General features: G+C 41.4%; 1 protein-coding gene across 1 annotated transcript in view; it reads right to left on the bottom strand.

Moving 5' to 3' along the window:
• Positions 1-17,062, bottom strand: part of LOC110981301 (cystine/glutamate transporter-like) — a 24,478-nt gene extending 7,416 nt beyond the window's left edge. The window contains exons 1-5 of the mRNA XM_022238779.2: positions 16,240-17,062; positions 10,676-10,801; positions 6,020-6,122; positions 5,402-5,446; positions 669-792 (exon numbers count right to left, since the gene is read on the bottom strand). Of these exons, the coding sequence (XP_022094471.1) occupies positions 669-792; positions 5,402-5,446; positions 6,020-6,122; positions 10,676-10,801; positions 16,240-16,738 (897 nt within the window). The 5' untranslated portion in view covers positions 16,739-17,062. The remainder of the gene's footprint in view (positions 1-668; positions 793-5,401; positions 5,447-6,019; positions 6,123-10,675; positions 10,802-16,239) is intronic.

Below are 17,062 nucleotides of genomic sequence, written 5' to 3'. Positions count from 1 at the left end.
CATCCCCTAATGGCAAAAAGAGAAGGGGATTAAGACCATGCTATAAACTGCCATAGGAGATTAGGTATGTGTAGTTACGAGGGTTGAGAACGTCCGCACACAACTCTGGGGGGGGTCCACTTCGACCTCGGTACATCCAACTGTTCCTTGAAACCACAACTTCTCGGCAAAGGTGGGCTAATAATCTGGGATGCCATTCCTAGGCAGGACGATGCCCCCCCTCGAGGGGGGTATACAGTAGAAAGTTTGATGGGGAAAGCGTCGGTTCGCCCTCAGTCAATTGAGCTCCGTGGATTTTGCCGCGGCCTGGAATCAGCAGTCAAATGTTCTTGACTTCTGGGCTTCAATCCGAGAAAATGACACTGTAGTAGTTGGCATCAGTGGTCGTGAAGCACAACACGGAAGGAGAGGAGCAGACACGAGTGAGGTGACTGTATGCGCCCCACCCAGCTACCCGATCCTTTTCCCCAAAAGGCTACAGAAATCTGTCATGGGCTGGTTAGGAATAAGCACATACTGCGGAGACAAACGACATGAGAAAATAAAGAAAAGGTTCTTAGAGTGGGCTGGCATTCAAAGAGGGCTACCGTCCTTTCTCGCTACTCCGTGTTGCGACTCAAGGGCGCTGAAGAAGTCTTCTGGGGGATTTCCCTCCCGCTCTTACTTACCACGGCAACAGCCTTGGAGATGAGAAGCTCTTGTGGGGAGACGACGGTGAAGTACGCGACGTTAGTCAGTAAGTAAACTACCATGACAATGGCCACGGACAGCATAACACCCAAGGGCAGGTTTCTGAGGCATAGGAAAAAAAAAGACATGCGAGAATTTTCATAATTTAATAATAAATCCTTCATAGGCCAAGGCCACGAACCCAGTAGCTGTGAGTGACATATATAGGTCATCGACATGAAAATACAGAGGACCTTGGCAATGCCTTGTCATTTCAGAGCCAGGCAAATAAAAATCAATTTACCATATGTGCCATTTAATTTCTGCAGACAACACAGGGCAACTACAGTACAACAGTGAAACAGCGATGCGTGACACTGCAGAAAATTTCAAAATTGATATATGGCACAACTTCCAACATAGCCTACAAACAGCAAAAAAGCTCATCCCAGTGACGTAGATTTAAGCTGGTTCCACACACACACACAAAAAGAAATTTTCATACGATTGTTCAGTATTCCACAAATTTTTCATGCCAAATATGGACTAATGAAATCTACAAAAAAAAACCCCCCAGAATCAGTTAAGTTCCTCTCTCATCTCGGGACAAACTGCAAACAAAATCTCATTTTCCTTTTTACACAGAAAACAGCCCAGGGGCAGAAGAGAGAGTTTCTCTTTTATAAACAAGGGAAACTGTTCCTAACCAGAAAACTGAAACAGCTACACTCATGCCAAAATACTGTGTATCAGGAGGGACCTACATGTATTAATTATTTATACTTGTACTAATGTTGAAGCAAGCCGAGCACTGGAGCCTAACATTAAATATATATCAAGTTTGACTTGTACATCATCGATGCATCAAAATATCATGGTCACAGATTTCAGGTAAATTTTTAACATGAAGAAAAACATGCACTAAACCAAAGAAAACCTGACAGGTTTTTTGAAAGGGAAAAAGGCATTTCTGAGATCAGTAAGATAATGCAGAAAAAATGCGAGTTATTTGACCCACTTCTGGCTACAGTAAATGAGTTCAGTCCACTCCACCAGCCTTTTATGGTTACGGCAAGGCAAAAATTCATCCAAAGGGTCTGAACTGGTTTTTGGAACAGGACACGGCCAATCAGTTGTTCCATCTCTGACTATAAACTGGTATCACGCCCACTTTATCATGCCCACACAATAGAAGTCGGGGTGAACACGATATTCTGTGATCTCTCTACACAGAATCACAATGGATTTCCAAATAAACCTTGGCCAAGTTCATACATGTACGTCAGACCAATTCCAGCAAGGCCGGCCCCATACATGCATGATGCTACACCATCTGCAGCGCCAACCTGTCAATATGGTACAGCCTGCACATTTCAGGGTCAGCCAATTTTTTTCTTTCCACCGCATTTACGAGCACTAAAAGCGTTCACAAGAGGGGGGAGGGGTTGGGCCATGTCACGCTGTCAAGGAAATATTTGCAATGACAAAACCCAGCACAGAAATCTTTTTCCTCTTTCAGTTAGTATGCCTCAGGAGAGGTAGACAAGGCCCGGTGAATTTGTCCATTCATGAAACTGATGAAAAAAGGTAGCCTTTCACTTGAAATATCTCTTTGGATTCTTAAATCTTTGATCTGAAAGCTGACGATGTAAGTTGAATTATTTCCCATAGGCTAATCCTTGTTTTTCACCATAATCCAAAATGAAGTCCCAACGAATGTTGTGAACATTAATCTCATTTCTGCTGAAAACTGTATAATATTTTAAAGCACCGAATAAGGATAATAAAACTGTTTGGTTTTCATTGGAAAAGATTCCTGTTTATAAATCAACAGAATATTTTCATCTACACAGAGAATTCACATTACATGTATTTTGGATAAAACTGTCAAACATGTACCATTCAATTCCCCCTTTAAGTTTAAAATACCCCATATTCCACAATCTCCAATCAAAAGACAAAACAAAACAAAACTGCAATGCCACATTTTCAGCCTCTCATTTTTGTTCAGATTTCAACAATTGAATCCAAAGCAGCTGCGGATATACAGTTAATCGATGTGGTTCCATAATGCCATGCTCAACAAGCCCTACATGTAGCACCAACAGCCATGCAGCTCTCAGGTGTGATTGCATCATCAAAACAACCCTGGCCCACATACTGCCAGCCAACCAGTGGGGTCAAGCCAAGGTGATGCACACACATATGTACATGTACTGTACATGCACCCAGTCCAGCAGGCTTCACAGTATAGGGCCACTCCATGATGTCCTGAGGCATGTACATGTACATGTACACTGGGCCACTCCATGGTGTCCTAAAGCAGTTACATGTACATGTACATGTACACTGCATCATGTACATGTACATGATCTGTGTAACAGCTGTAATCATAAGAAACTTGTCAGGCTTTGTCTACCATGTACCATATGGTTCAAAGATTGTACTAGCTGTGGCTGTTTGGATATGGATTTCGGACAGTAGTTAATTTGAGGACACATTCTGTAACCCACTTTCAGGGCCAACTTTGTTGTGGAATGAACACGGAATTAGAGTGAACAACCTGTGGATGGCTTTTGAGGGGGCTTATTCTCACTTTGAAATTCCTCTGAGGAGAAAATGGCTCATATCTCCACGTTTACAAGAGCTGCTATTCTCACCAGTAGGTCTGGTTTTCAAACTACAGTCAGTACCCCCTAAAGAGTCTGTTATGAGGTCCTCCCTTTTTGGAGAAGCAAAATTATTACCACAGATCTGAACCTGAACTGAAAGGAAGAGAAACCCTTTTGCACGTGGCACTCATCACAGATGTTGTGATGACAAATTTCCCAAGAGGCGTGCGTCTATTTGAACGAACCCAAACTGTCTGCGTTCAGCACGTGGGCGGTTGATTGCATCAGCAATCCACACACTTGCCGCATCAGACTTTAAGAAATTCTTAGCAGAACAGATTGACTGATACAATTCCACAGCATCCAAAACCAATACTATCAGTAATTTTGAATATATATATTCAGATAAAAAAAATTATTGGTTATATATCAACGAAACATATCAGATCCATATGGCCTACTAGGAATAAGTAAAACATCTCCAATATAAAAGCTTCCTTTGAAGAACCTTTCCCACAAAAATCAACCAAATCCTCTGTTCCCTGTTCATGACAACTGAATAAGCCATTTGCGAGTAAAATTTGAATAAAATCTGGTGCACTGAGTTATCTGACTGTACATAAACATAACGATTTGAATTCCCCAGACTAAAGACACTGTTGCTATACCTCGTGATTTGGGGCAAGCTTTGCAAAGTGACCACCATCTCTGGAATGGACTGGTTCCTTTGAGTCCTTCTTATCCATTGAGAACGGTGTATTGTTGCAAGGTGTCTCTTATGTTACTAAGCAAAAGCTTGCCCTGAATCACGAGGTATAGCAACAGTGGTTTTAGTAAGGAGAATTCAAGTTGTTATGTTCACGTGAATTTAAAAAACCCAGTGCACCAGATTTGGGTCAAAGTTAACTCGCAAAAGGCTTATTGAAAAATTGCCTAGAACGCCCAAATACTTCTGGTATAACCAACAATTTTTCCACCTTACTGCAGTTGATCCGTGACTAAACGCACGCAATGTGAAGTCTACACTTCATTGCATGCAACCAAAATTTCAGCAGTTCAAAAGTCACATCCTGGCACAATATACCCAGATTTTCTGCAGCCATAGTGTGTGCTGTTGTTACGTACGTGTACAAAAGAGTCACTGGCAGGAAAAGAAATTAGCTTCCCCTTTTCATCTGATCAACGGTTCAACGGTTTGGCACTTGGCAGCCCTCCCCCTTCTCGTCATTAAAAAAAAAGCAACCAGGACCGCATTCATCATAACCATTTCTTGCTCTCTTATTATTTTTTCAAATAGTCACAGATGAACCATTGGTTCCATTGTCATAGTAGACATTCCACAATGAAGTCAGCTCAACTTTCTCTGATATGAACAAGTCTGCATAACCTGCTCATTTCCTTACAGTTTTGCCTCCAGGCTATTTGTCTGGAAAAGAAAGGCAAAATTTTCAACAAGATGGACCACAAGGATTGGGGGGGGGGGTTTAGATGGGAAATGACAGGCTGCCAATTGACAATGGCTGGCTGTGCCCATTTCCTTTTTTTTTTTTGTCTTTGTTTTAGTATTCTGGAGGACGTCTGAGGTCAAGTCCCTTGGCAGCACTTTTACAGGTGAGAAAACCTGGGAAAAGTCCAGTAACAAACAGGTGCAGAGGCGTTGCTGACACTGAGCGGAAAAACTGAATCAGAGGTTTGCGTGACAAAATGCCAGGCCAACCTCCAGAATCACGTAAATAGTATGGCTCAACTGAAGAGAACTGGTCAGAAAGGCATTTCTTGAGCATGAGCAGTACACTCTAAGTGTCACATGGTTACAGACTCTTAAGGAACAATGTTCATGGCCCAAAATGACAGTGGCAGATGTTTGCACCCTTGAACATTTGCCAAAAACTTGAATAGACCCCAAAACAAGGAAACAACCTTTTAACCGATTTCTTGTTTTCCTTCCCCATTGAATTTGCATGCTTTCCAGAGCATCGAACACCCTGGGGGTGTCCAACTGGCAAGCAATTACGATGGCAGCAAGCCAACAGTCAAAACTTGGGTCTCGACCAAGACGGCGTTTGTGCCAGACGCTGCGGAATGTTGGCTTGGCGCAGCTCCCCCTTTGCAAGACTCACCTTGCAGGGTGCTGGATCTCCTCCGTCACCTGCGCCAACATCTGCCTGTGAAGCAACAAGCCAAATTCTAGTCAATTTTCCAGTCTCTAATCCCAAATCAAATAATACTGAAGGTGCACTATTTTGAACATCACCAGTGACGAGTGGAAAGACAGGAACCAAAATGATATCCTATTTTATAATGATATCACTGATACCAAGTACAGTTCATCATCAAAATTAATAGAATTTTTAACTTGAATCAAAAGAATTGTTCCACAAAGTGGTAAATAGCCATTTCAATTGAAAGTCATAAGCATCAACAGTAACTGAGCCACATCTAGCAGTCTGGCAGATTTGGCTTATAAAATAAATGGACTTTGGCAAAGTTCCATGTTTTTGTTGTTTCTTTTGTCTTCACAAATGTAATATTTATTTGTTTTCCAACGAAAGAATTTCCGTCTCTTCCCACAGGTGACTTCCACCCTGAATTTGATCCAAGCTTAACAGCTTCCCCCCCCCCGGATGTTTCATGTTCTCCTTTTGATCCATTTTCCTGGAATGATCTCAAATTCACTTTGCTGGCTTGAGTCCAAAAAAAATATTTCAAACCGAGCTTTAGGACAGGCGTAATCTTACCATCCAGCATACGCAAAAAGGCCAGAATAGAACGCCAATGGTATCTTGGTGGCATCGGTGTTTTCTGAACCAGCAAATGCATTCTCAAGATGCTCGGTTTTTCCTGCAAACGAAAGAAGCAAGGTTCTTTGATATCAGATCACAAAGGGGGAAGTTTTGCAAGCCACTCCTCAAATCCAATAATCAATCTTAATGCTTCATTCAATATAAATTCTTAACCTAACTGAATGAAATACCAAACGCTCCCTATATTTGAAATACCTCCACCTCCCCCAATAAAAAAATATACTAAAGAACAAAAATGACGACACATGTAAATGAAACTTCTTGGACAGAAAAAGAAAACTACACAAAATTCTACGATCTAAAAATGAAATAAATTTTCTGGTTACAACCAGAAACATTATCACCAATATGTCTGGTAAAGGAATTTGATCACCCTTTGAAATAACCCTTTAAACTTTTTTTAACATCTGCTGGCATTACTCACATATTGTAAACAAACTCTGCAGCACACTCCGTGGTGTGTCCATAATAATATGCAGACAGCACACATCATACATGAATGATTATGTCGGCTAGCTTTGCCTAAAACCTGTCAGGAGGGTCTAAAAAGCCGGAAGTATTTACTGATAACTAAAGACAAGCATTTAACTACCATCAGGTGCAAAGTCTGAAGTAGATTGAATTGCATTATCCTTTTACCCATGGTATCCTAAATGCCATATGGTTACTTGCTAACATGGTGTGAATGGACTACCATCAATTTTAATAAAACCAATTATCCACACAAATATCATGAACCATTAGAGAGTTTAGAAGTTTTAAGGCTGTAAAAGTTTCTAATCACAAGTTACTGGGACATGCTGATTCAACAACATGAAACTTACACTTCGTACACCTTCATTTTTACACAGGATTTTCCAGATTTTTATTAAAATTCTTTGACAAATCCTGAAATCATGAAAGTCCTGCAGACAAAAATCCTGACAAATCTCAGCCCAAAAATCTGTTTTAGCTTGTCTTTAATTTGAGTGCAAATTAACAACACTTGCTTCAAAATTAATACAGACAGAAATCAAATGAAAACGGATGTACATGTGCACTGTATATTAATATAAAACAGCTGCAGCAGGCAGGGTAAATACATGTATCAGTAACCATGGAAACAACTGATAAAAAAGACCAAGGTGGACCCACCTCACTCTACCGGTCAATGACATTTCAGCACCAACAAGCTGGACGTCACACCCAAACAAACACACGTTTTGTTCCCCTCACTTTGACCTGCTTGTTATTAATTAACAAGTCACATGGCCAATGACGCACCACTTGTTCTCTCTTTGGAGACCAATACCGGAAGCAAACTATCAGTTGATCCAAATCTGGTGTCATTTGTACTGATTAACGTTTATTAATAAAGCAGCAGACAGAATGGCGTCATCACATTAATAGCAGCATGGTTAATACTTGTGACCATATGTTTTTGGAAATCTTAATTATGGTTTTGCCCCTACACCGGTGTACACGTATGTTAATTAACACTGTATAACCAGTGCTTGTCCGAGAGCTTGTAAAAACATTCACAAGTTTACTCGGGTACTGGAGGACTTGAACCCACAACCTCCTGCTTGCTAGTGCAGACGTCTTAACCACTCGACTACCAAGCTTGCCGCGGTCAGCTGGTTGGTTCAGTCTGACGTAGCAGTGGGTACCCCAAAACCGTTTCGAGATAAACTTTGGGTCAAGGAGGTAATTTTTGTTAATTCTTGGAAATCGTCCAACAGCAGTCATCCAATACATGCAACCCACAAAAAAGTGACACGTACACAAGTATCAACAAATGTTAAAAGGCCCCCCTAAAAAATCCAAATTACTGTAAATGAAAGCTTTGATTTTTCGTGGCAAAAATTGGGGCAGTGTTCAAACCTTTGTTCAGTAAGTCTGTCACGTATAAACGTACGTAAGTGAATTAACAATTGAGGCACAAGTCAAAAGTGTAAGTTTTTAAACTATTGGGGGGGCTCATCACTACACTTCTCAGTTGATAACAATAATGCATGTCATGCATGTAGAGATAAAGTCAACACTGACTGCCATTGATTACGCATTCCATCAGAATCACATGCTTTCCCTCAAGAAACTGCTTTGTCATTTAGAGTTGTTTGGTCAGTTCATGGGTCATTCACCCAACCGTGTGATTTCTTGTCTGGCCAGACGACTGTCACACAAACATCCTTTCCCCTATCACGAGTTCCTTCCTCCATGCCTGGAACACAGACGCAGTCACAAGGAATCATAGGACTTTCAGATACATACATGTACATGTAAGAAGTGAACAAGGAGGTGGGTTTCCTAAATCCTATCCTTCAATTTCCCTCTCAACCTTCGAGGCCTCACCCCCAGCCCTGCGGGTTTGACCTGTGCTTGAACTCCCCTCTTGACAACCCTGACTAGAGGGGTCCTCTTTTTGCTGACATCACCATTTTAGAAAAGCATGCTTCCTGGGCCAATGATTTTCTAAGCAGAGGCGAAAGTTTCAGCTCCCAATGAAATAAATGTCATGCCCAGTCCATTTTTTAGGAGCTGCGTGGAATAGGACAACTTGCGATGAAGCTTTTTTTTTACTCAGGAAACCATTGTCCAATGAAAAACAAAAGATTCTACAAACCTGATTGTGCACTGACCACCGATCATCCCCTCTTGAAAAGTTCAAAATTCTTTTCCTTCACAGCACTCTTTTTTCTTTGGCAACCTTGCTTTTTCAAAAAAAAGTTAACCGAACTCGCACATAAAGTTGCAGTGCATGAACATGCACTTTCAACCTAACCCAAATTTAGTCTGGCGACTTTAAATAAGAAATTCTGAACTTTTTAACCTTAACGACCCATACTCTGCCAAATCCAAGCACCCCATCTTGCAAGGTTTTTATTCACAGAATTAGTATCGTAATGCACCTCCTTACTTCAAACAAGGTCTTATTGAGTTTGTTTGGAATGAAGATTGTTTCTTTTCCAAGTAAAAAATGTCATCATCCGTAATGTTATGAAGATGTAGAGACTCAATCTCCGATGAATTTGGTTGCAACAAATATGTCACAACAAGCGCTTCACCTGTTCTACTGTTCTCCCCCCCCAATGATCTGCAACTCTGACCAACAGAATTTGATGAGATGAGATGCCTCAATCAATACTCGCCCGCTCTACAGCATCATTTATTTACACCGGATGCTTTTAACATGCCAATACACCCTAACCATCATCCAAGGGCTACTGATGCGATCATGTAATCCTTTACCCAAACAAGAACTTTCAAGAACTTTCAAGTTTACTTCAAACACTGCTGACTCATTGTAGTTCCATTTTTTCATTTACTTCTGGAACCGTAGGTTTAAGTGAGGAAAGTATAAACGAATATGTACATGTATTTGAAAAAAAATGGATCACACATGGGTGCTGAAATAAAAAAAAAATCAAACAGTAATAAATCAGACAATATTAGATTCAAATTTAAACATGTACTTTAATAATAGACTAAATATCGCGCACATGTGATGTTCCACATGTCACGATCCCTTCTTTCAGTCAGCAATTAATATGTACGCTGGAACTTGTCTCTTTGTCTTGAAATCAGAGGATGGGTAATATTTATGAAGGAATTCTCCACACTTACTAGGACGGCCAAAGAAAGGTCAAAGTGATGTCTCTGGAACTGAACACTTTGAATCCCAACCAAACCCATCTATCATGCTTCCGCCAGCACTCGATGTGGCCTACATCCAGACCCCACAGCCATTCACCAAATGTCTCCCTCCCAGACAGCTTCAAAACACTGTGTGCTTGGCATTTCATTTGAACCCCCGACTGCTGCCGACTGGGTTGAGGTTTAGCTCTCAGGGAAACTGAGAGCATTTTTACAAGATACTGGCCCCAGCAACATGTAAGTTATTCCCCGGGATATCTTACCACATTCGAATTAAAATCAATTAGCCGATGAACATGGCTTATGGGTTAGTCGGTTACATTTCCATTTCCGGATATATGACTGTAGTACTCTTTTCTCTCAGTGGTTCTGTTTTGCCTCGACTGTTAGACATGTTCTTGGCAAAGTGCCAGCATTCGGCCCGCACGCATTGGAGGGTGGGGGGGATTTATTCGGTGTTTCCCCCAACCTCAACCTGGCTACAGCTACCATCCCCAGGGACGCACATACAGATTCCTTCCACTCCGTTGATGTCACCGCCAGAATTCTTGCATCAGCATTTTGGTTCCTCGAATGTGTTCTCTTTTTGCGCAGCTGTTTATGTTATCTCGCACTAACATGTTCAGAGGAGTATCGGTACACCACTAACTATACTGGGGACGCTACTCACCACGTTAAAGAAGTAGGACTGAGTAGAACGAATGTTGCTCAGTTAAGTCAACGTAACACCTGTTATCCAGGGTCAGGTGATGAGGATAAAAGGGTCACTAGGTGATACATTTGAATTCAAGGAATAAGTCATTAGTTTCTGACCCTAGGTCAACTCATACTGTCGGCAAATTCTCTCAAATTGTGATACTGACTTGAGTGCTATAATAATGCAACTTTGCATCTTCTTTCACCCAGACGACCAACAAAGCCATTTACTGGACAAAATAAATAAAGGCTTTGTACCTTGGAAGAGAAGCACGATGCCGGTGATGATGATGATAGTTAGACCGATGACCTTAGCGATGGTCAGAAAGACTTGAACTCTCGTGGTCCACGTCACGCTGACGCTGTTCAGGTAGAAAATCACAACTACATCACAAAGAAAGAGAGAAAGAAAGTGACAATTTGAATAAAACAGACCCCAAAAATCTGGGAACATGAAACCTGTCTAGTTTGAAACAGCCCATATTTGGAAATCGAACTGGAGCACTTAATCAAAACAGGTCAAGCCATCACAGCATACTGAACAGTGTCTGCACAGGCGCCTACAATGGCTCAGTTAATAATGGTTCAATAGCAAAATATGAATACTTACACAAGCCTCAATGTGCTAGCCAAGCGATCATGAATGCTATTAAATTGACTCATTTCTAATAAATTTTATGAACACTGACAGCGAATTTGGGTAACACACAACACAACTATATGCAAACCTAAGTCAAGAATATTTTTTTAAATTTAAAACACAGTTTAAAAAAAAGAGGACAAAACTTTTTGTTCTTAGTTTTTACAGCCTTTTAACTGCTTAGTTAAGCAGTACATGTACTGGGTAGCTATTACTACCTCAGGAGGGCTTTATCGTGGTGCAAACATGTTATCTTCACAAAATCAATGATCAAAGTGTTGGCTGGTTTGCCTTACATCTTTCTACGTGTAATCTCTCCCTTGTAGACCTATATATGGCATTTGTTATCTCATGATCGTGTGACTGACACAAACTTATCTAGGAATGCAGCATACATGTACTGAACACCTCTCTTTTATTTGTAATCGCAAAAACAAGCTTTTTCCAACTACATCAGAGAAGAGGAAGGAGAAAGATGAATTTCGACATGTTGGACCTGTGAGGAGGAATTGGCCCAGAGAATGTTTGCCCTACTTTTGATGAAAACCAATCTGGCGTGGCAAATGTCCAGTGAAAGCCTAAACCTTTGCAAGTTCAAGGACAGCACTAAAAAATGAAACTAACTTATTGGCACTTTTGTTGAATTTGTTTTGAACAAAAGTTTGTTTTTTCGGGGAGGGCTGCACATGGAACTATCAATCTACATGTATACAAGGTCTACATCTTGTAGATCTGAATTTTAGGAGAGCGTCTTTTTCAGATTAAACCATAGGGACTCAGCTCTCAATGTACAGTACATGTACTCTAGCTGACTGCCTCTATGCAAAATAGGCCCACGGGCTGGAGGTTTTTGAGTACAAAATACGCCGGGTTGGATGCCAAAAGTCCGAAATTGGTGATTTATGAAAAAATTTCCATGATCCCTCCCGATGATGGCACCTCTTATTGTAAAATCCCAATGGGATCACAAAATACCGGTATTAGTGAGCTCACACGTAGAAATCTACCCATTTAGTAGAGTGTACCCTACAGCGTACTTACAGCAAGATTGCTACACTGTGCTCGCAGCCTGAAAAAGGTGTTAACTACTGCTAATAAGTCAGCTAGGCGTCTCAAAATTTGAAAAGAGTAAAATTGCCTCGTCTAGACGGAACTTGATCAGATTACTGTTCAGGTTTGGCCGCATTCCTTTTTTGATCAACAGACTTGGGGTGAAGCAATTGTTTGGCAAAAGTCCAAGACCTTCCCGTTCCGCATTGGTGGTGGGAGGGTCCAGGAGGAACTCTTAAACAGAGGTCATATCCAAGGAATGCTAAGCTGCCCTTTTGAATTTCACAAGATGTTACATAAGAACGGATCTATAATGGTGCACTCCCGAAGAATCAGAGTGCTAATTGTGGGCTAGTTGTAGGAAGTACAAAAGGGTCTTTTGAGACACAAAACCCTTGTCAGACAGCCAACACTTTTGGTAAAGAAAGGACCAAGGGAGGTACATGTACATGTAGTGATGTGGTATCCATACATGTACATGTAATCGGAAATCTGTTACATAGCAGTGCAAACACCCACCCAGGATATTGTCAATGATACAAAGTGTTGCCTATCCCTACATGTGCACTGGTCTTTTATCATGCATGCATGAACAGCACTATTGAACACTTCCCCACGACTTCACATGTAGCAGTCAGCAGGCACCGGTACACACATATACATTGTACAATCAGGCCAACCCAGCACAGACTGGATGATGACCTCAACCATAGAGAAAGGACACTGTCCTAAGCAATGGTGATGGACTACACTCTTATCTGGTTTCAAATTCAAATCTAAATTCTGAAGTACCTGAAAGATCTATAAACTACTCATGTTTTGGGCACACGGAGTACAGAACAAACTACATGTATACTACATCACACTTTCCTATGGATTGAGTAAGGCTTACTATGATCATGTAACGTCTCGTTAAGCAATATAACAATCAAACTATAAAGCCACGATGGTTACTTCCACCAGGGAAACAAAGAATCATGAGATTGCTTGGAGAGCATACACGTTCAGTTCAGCTGAAATATAAACCTGAGGACCCACTGGCCGCCATTTTGCCCAAGAATGACATCACATGCCATGCCACACCAATAATCAGCAGGCAGCTACATTAAAGTAAACTTCAAAATCTTTAAATCTCATGAAAAGTCTGATTTCTTCCTCCGTGTATGTTGCAGTTGTTTCTCAAGCATTCATCTCAAAAATTGGGAAATGTTGAGGATGGGGGGAGGGGCCATAAAAGCTATTGCTTTATAGCCTCTCACTTCTAGAACTATAACCAACCAAGATTTAGCAAGATTCAACAGATAAACAATACTTTTTGCCCGTTGAGAATTTCTATTCCTTTCAGATTTTCAATGTATAATTTACTTTTTGAATCCTATTTCTGTTCATTTGAATTTGCTTGAAACAAGCTTCCATAGTGTGATTTTTCTCATTTAAAACAAAAGAAAATTCTTGCTTCCTTTTCATGAATTCCGCATTCGAATATTCACATTCGGAAAATATTTAAACATTCGGATATTCATCACAGACCTACCGGTAATGCCATTTCAAAAGGCTCCTTAAGTGCGGCAGTCACCCGCAAAGCTCCCCCAGGGCTCGATTGGATCCCCTTCCCTAAGATCGAAAACTCAACGACCCTTGACAGTCCCCTGAAATTCCCCTCCACTTTGCGGAATTTTCACAAATCTTTTTAAAGAAAGCTCACAACATATTTTTTCACTTTGCAGGAGGCAACATTTAAGCTTTTTAGGGGAACTTGTTTAAATCCCTGCATTTGTTTCCCAATAGCTGAGTTCCAACAAAAATCTTCAAGCTCTTTGATAATATTTAGGACCTCCCCTAGTTTCAATTCAAGTACAATCAGACCAGAATAAACACCATGTTTTTTTGTCCTGGCAACTCTACCTGGATCCAATTCAACAGGATCCAATTCAAAACCATATGGGACAGACCACTCCTTTCCACATTGAAAACTTCAAATCCGATATAAACCCTTTCAAAGCAGTGCTGTGGGGTGACTGAAAACCTGTGTTACATGCTGAAAGTTCACAGGGGTGCAATCTGCAAAACCGTTCTGATTACCAAATTGCAATCCATTGTAATCAAATTTTGCAGGGCAGTGGGCATAGGTTGAAGGGTGGATTGATCAATCATGAAGACTAAAAACAACACAGGATTCAATTCAATAGTTCAGAGGTCGGTATAGGGTTTGTTAAACCTTGAGTCAGTGAGATCATGTGAGGTCTACGGGCAGTGCATGACTTGCAAATATGGGCGGAATAACAGCACTTCTTGTTGGACAGCCAAAGCTCAACTACACTCTGCGTAAGCTCATGAAACAAGTGCCAATCAGGGACACATTCCAATGCATCTACACAGGAACAACTAGTGTGGATCCCATGAACTTTTTTTCAAGCCCAACCTAACCCCAGCAAAAAACCCACAACAATGAACAATGCAATCACCCCTGAAACTCTCCAGGGTACTAAATATCAAATCTATGAATCTGTGGTCAGACTGAGCTTGATGTCAAACACAATCCATTCCTCAGACCACTCCTAAAATAAAATTGGCTTCATCAGCAGGGAACCTGACCAATTGCCCATCTGCCCCTGACCTCACAAACCCAGAGCAGCAGCAGCCCAACCTCATTTAGAACAGTTTAACTGGTTCAAGATAGCAAAGTTGAGCCGTTTTTAAATCAAACTAAGCTAATGTGGGTCAGGTGATGAAGTAAGTCCCTGAACGTGACGTACATGTACATGCTAACAGGTGCTTGCTGGGCGAAGATCACCAATTTGGTACACTGTGCTACATACATGTTGGGGGCGTGATGGGTTGATCCTGTGACATGATCTGTTGAACCACGGTTGAACTTATTCTTTTCCCACTAACCAATCGCCTTTTCTGTCTAATTCAATCTTGGAAAATTGTTTTGAAAAAAAAAGAAGCAGCAAAGTCCAAGGTTTCCTCCAAGATAGTTGACAGCACAGCACGATCAACCAGTCACGCAAAACAACTATCATAATAGGTTCAAATGATGCCCCGTCTTGTGGAGTAAACAGGGTCCATTCTAAGGCATCACTTAGCATATTGCTTAGCTTATTGGCATGGTGCAAAAAAAAAATCGGCTCAGAACCAGAGGTAATTTACAAAGACCAATGAAATGGGATTTGTTGAGAAATTAGCATGCTAAGCAAATTCACACAAATTATTCTAGCAAGTTCCCTGCATCCGGTAGGAAAGTTACCAATTTTCTTACTCCTATAGCTGGAAGTAGTTCTGTTGTTGGGCCTAGTGAATCATTTTCTTTCTTTTTTTTAATCAACAATTTCTTATTCCATGGTGATAATTCCATTAAAAATGAACAATGTATAAACCCAACAATTTTCAAAATAATAGCAACAGTTAAAATAATCTAACTGGGTGTAGAGACCCCAGCAAAAAAGTAACAGAACTGCAAGTCACAACTACTGAGTTGTGACTTGCAGCTCTGTCAGTACCCAGTAAATAACTGCTGTAGGCATTCGTGTCACGCCTGAACATGATAAATAATTACTGTAAATAAAAGAATTCAGCCGGCCTTCCTGGTTCCAGTATACCGGTACAAATCATAATTGTACTGTAGGACCACACTAGCTCTACTGCGTTAGTAATTCTCCTTTTATGATTTTGGATGGAATCGTGATTACAGTATGACGATCCCGTCCAAAATCATAAAAAGAGGAATACTAACGCTCCACTCAGCGGAGCTAGGCCCACATGTGATCACGTACATCGTCCAATAAGTCTATGGGCGGACAACAATTACTTGGAAGTTGTATATCGGAGCATGGCATGTCCTAAAGAGTGAAGTTTAGGTGAGAAAACTCCGAAGCATTAAGACTAAGCCTAGGCCAAATCAAACAAGTTTTTCAGACAAGTATCATAGGTTTTTGCACAGGGGCATCAAGTGTTGTGCGTACACGGAAATCTTTCCCTGAGGGAATAAGTAATCAGCTCCATCCAGCAGAAGCACAACTTTCATGTACTTTCCAAAAAAAATGTATTTTCTCTTTATTTATTCTGAGCCAGGGGATAGGCACAAAGGGACACAGCACTCGAGCGAAATGATGTTTTAGTGGATACTTACAAAGGATCAATGCCGCCACAAGACGGACGGCGGTCATCGGCACATCCTGGCAGTCACCGAAGAAAGCAGCTAGCGCGTAATTAGCGAAGGTGATCGCTAAAACGGCGATCGTACCGGTGCCGATGGCGATGATGTTCGCCCAAAGTCTCAGGAAGGCTGCCAGTGGGCCAAAAGCCTCCAACAGGAAGGCGTACTCGCCACCCGACTTGGTGAATGTGGTGCCCAGCTCAGCGAAGCAGAGGGCTCCAAGTCCGGACATCAACCCAGTGAGGACCCAGACGATGAGCGCCATGCCCACCGTCCCTGTGTTTTGCAGGATTCCCTTGGGTGAGATAAAGATGCCGGAGCCGATCATGATGCCTACACAGACCGAGACGCATCCCCAGAGCCCAATTTCACGCCGAAGGACCACAACATCGCTTGAACCAGCACTGGAAACTGCGTCGTCTTTTCCTTCCCCTGGCTTCGTGCCATTTTTCTCTGACTTGCGTTTCTCCATTTTCCTACAGTAGGCCTAACTCACGTTAGTGAAAACAACCTACCAACCCAATAGCTCTAAAAATTGGCGTGTTCTGAGTAAATCTTACTCAAAATCAGTTCTTTCTTTCAGTCAAATCTGTAAAAAGTCGCCACGCTGTTCAAGACAATAAAAGACAAAAGTGAACTACGGATGACTGAACGCGAAATGAACGAAAGTTTTAATCGTAATGGCATTAGTAACATGTGCTCCGTGTGTACACGAGCGCAAAAATGCCGGCACGTTACTATGATCATAGACGTGGCCGCGGTACGTGTGCAAAAAAAGCCGGTTCGAACCAGTTAC

Source organism: Acanthaster planci, linkage group LG06 (genome assembly GCF_054643075.1).
Source record: "Acanthaster planci isolate LZ-2023a linkage group LG06, COTS_SCS, whole genome shotgun sequence".
Classification (NCBI taxonomy): Eukaryota; Metazoa; Echinodermata; class Asteroidea; order Valvatida; family Acanthasteridae; genus Acanthaster; species Acanthaster planci.
Note: the sequence above shows the minus strand (reverse complement) of the source record. Positions and strands in the feature narration are given on the sequence as shown.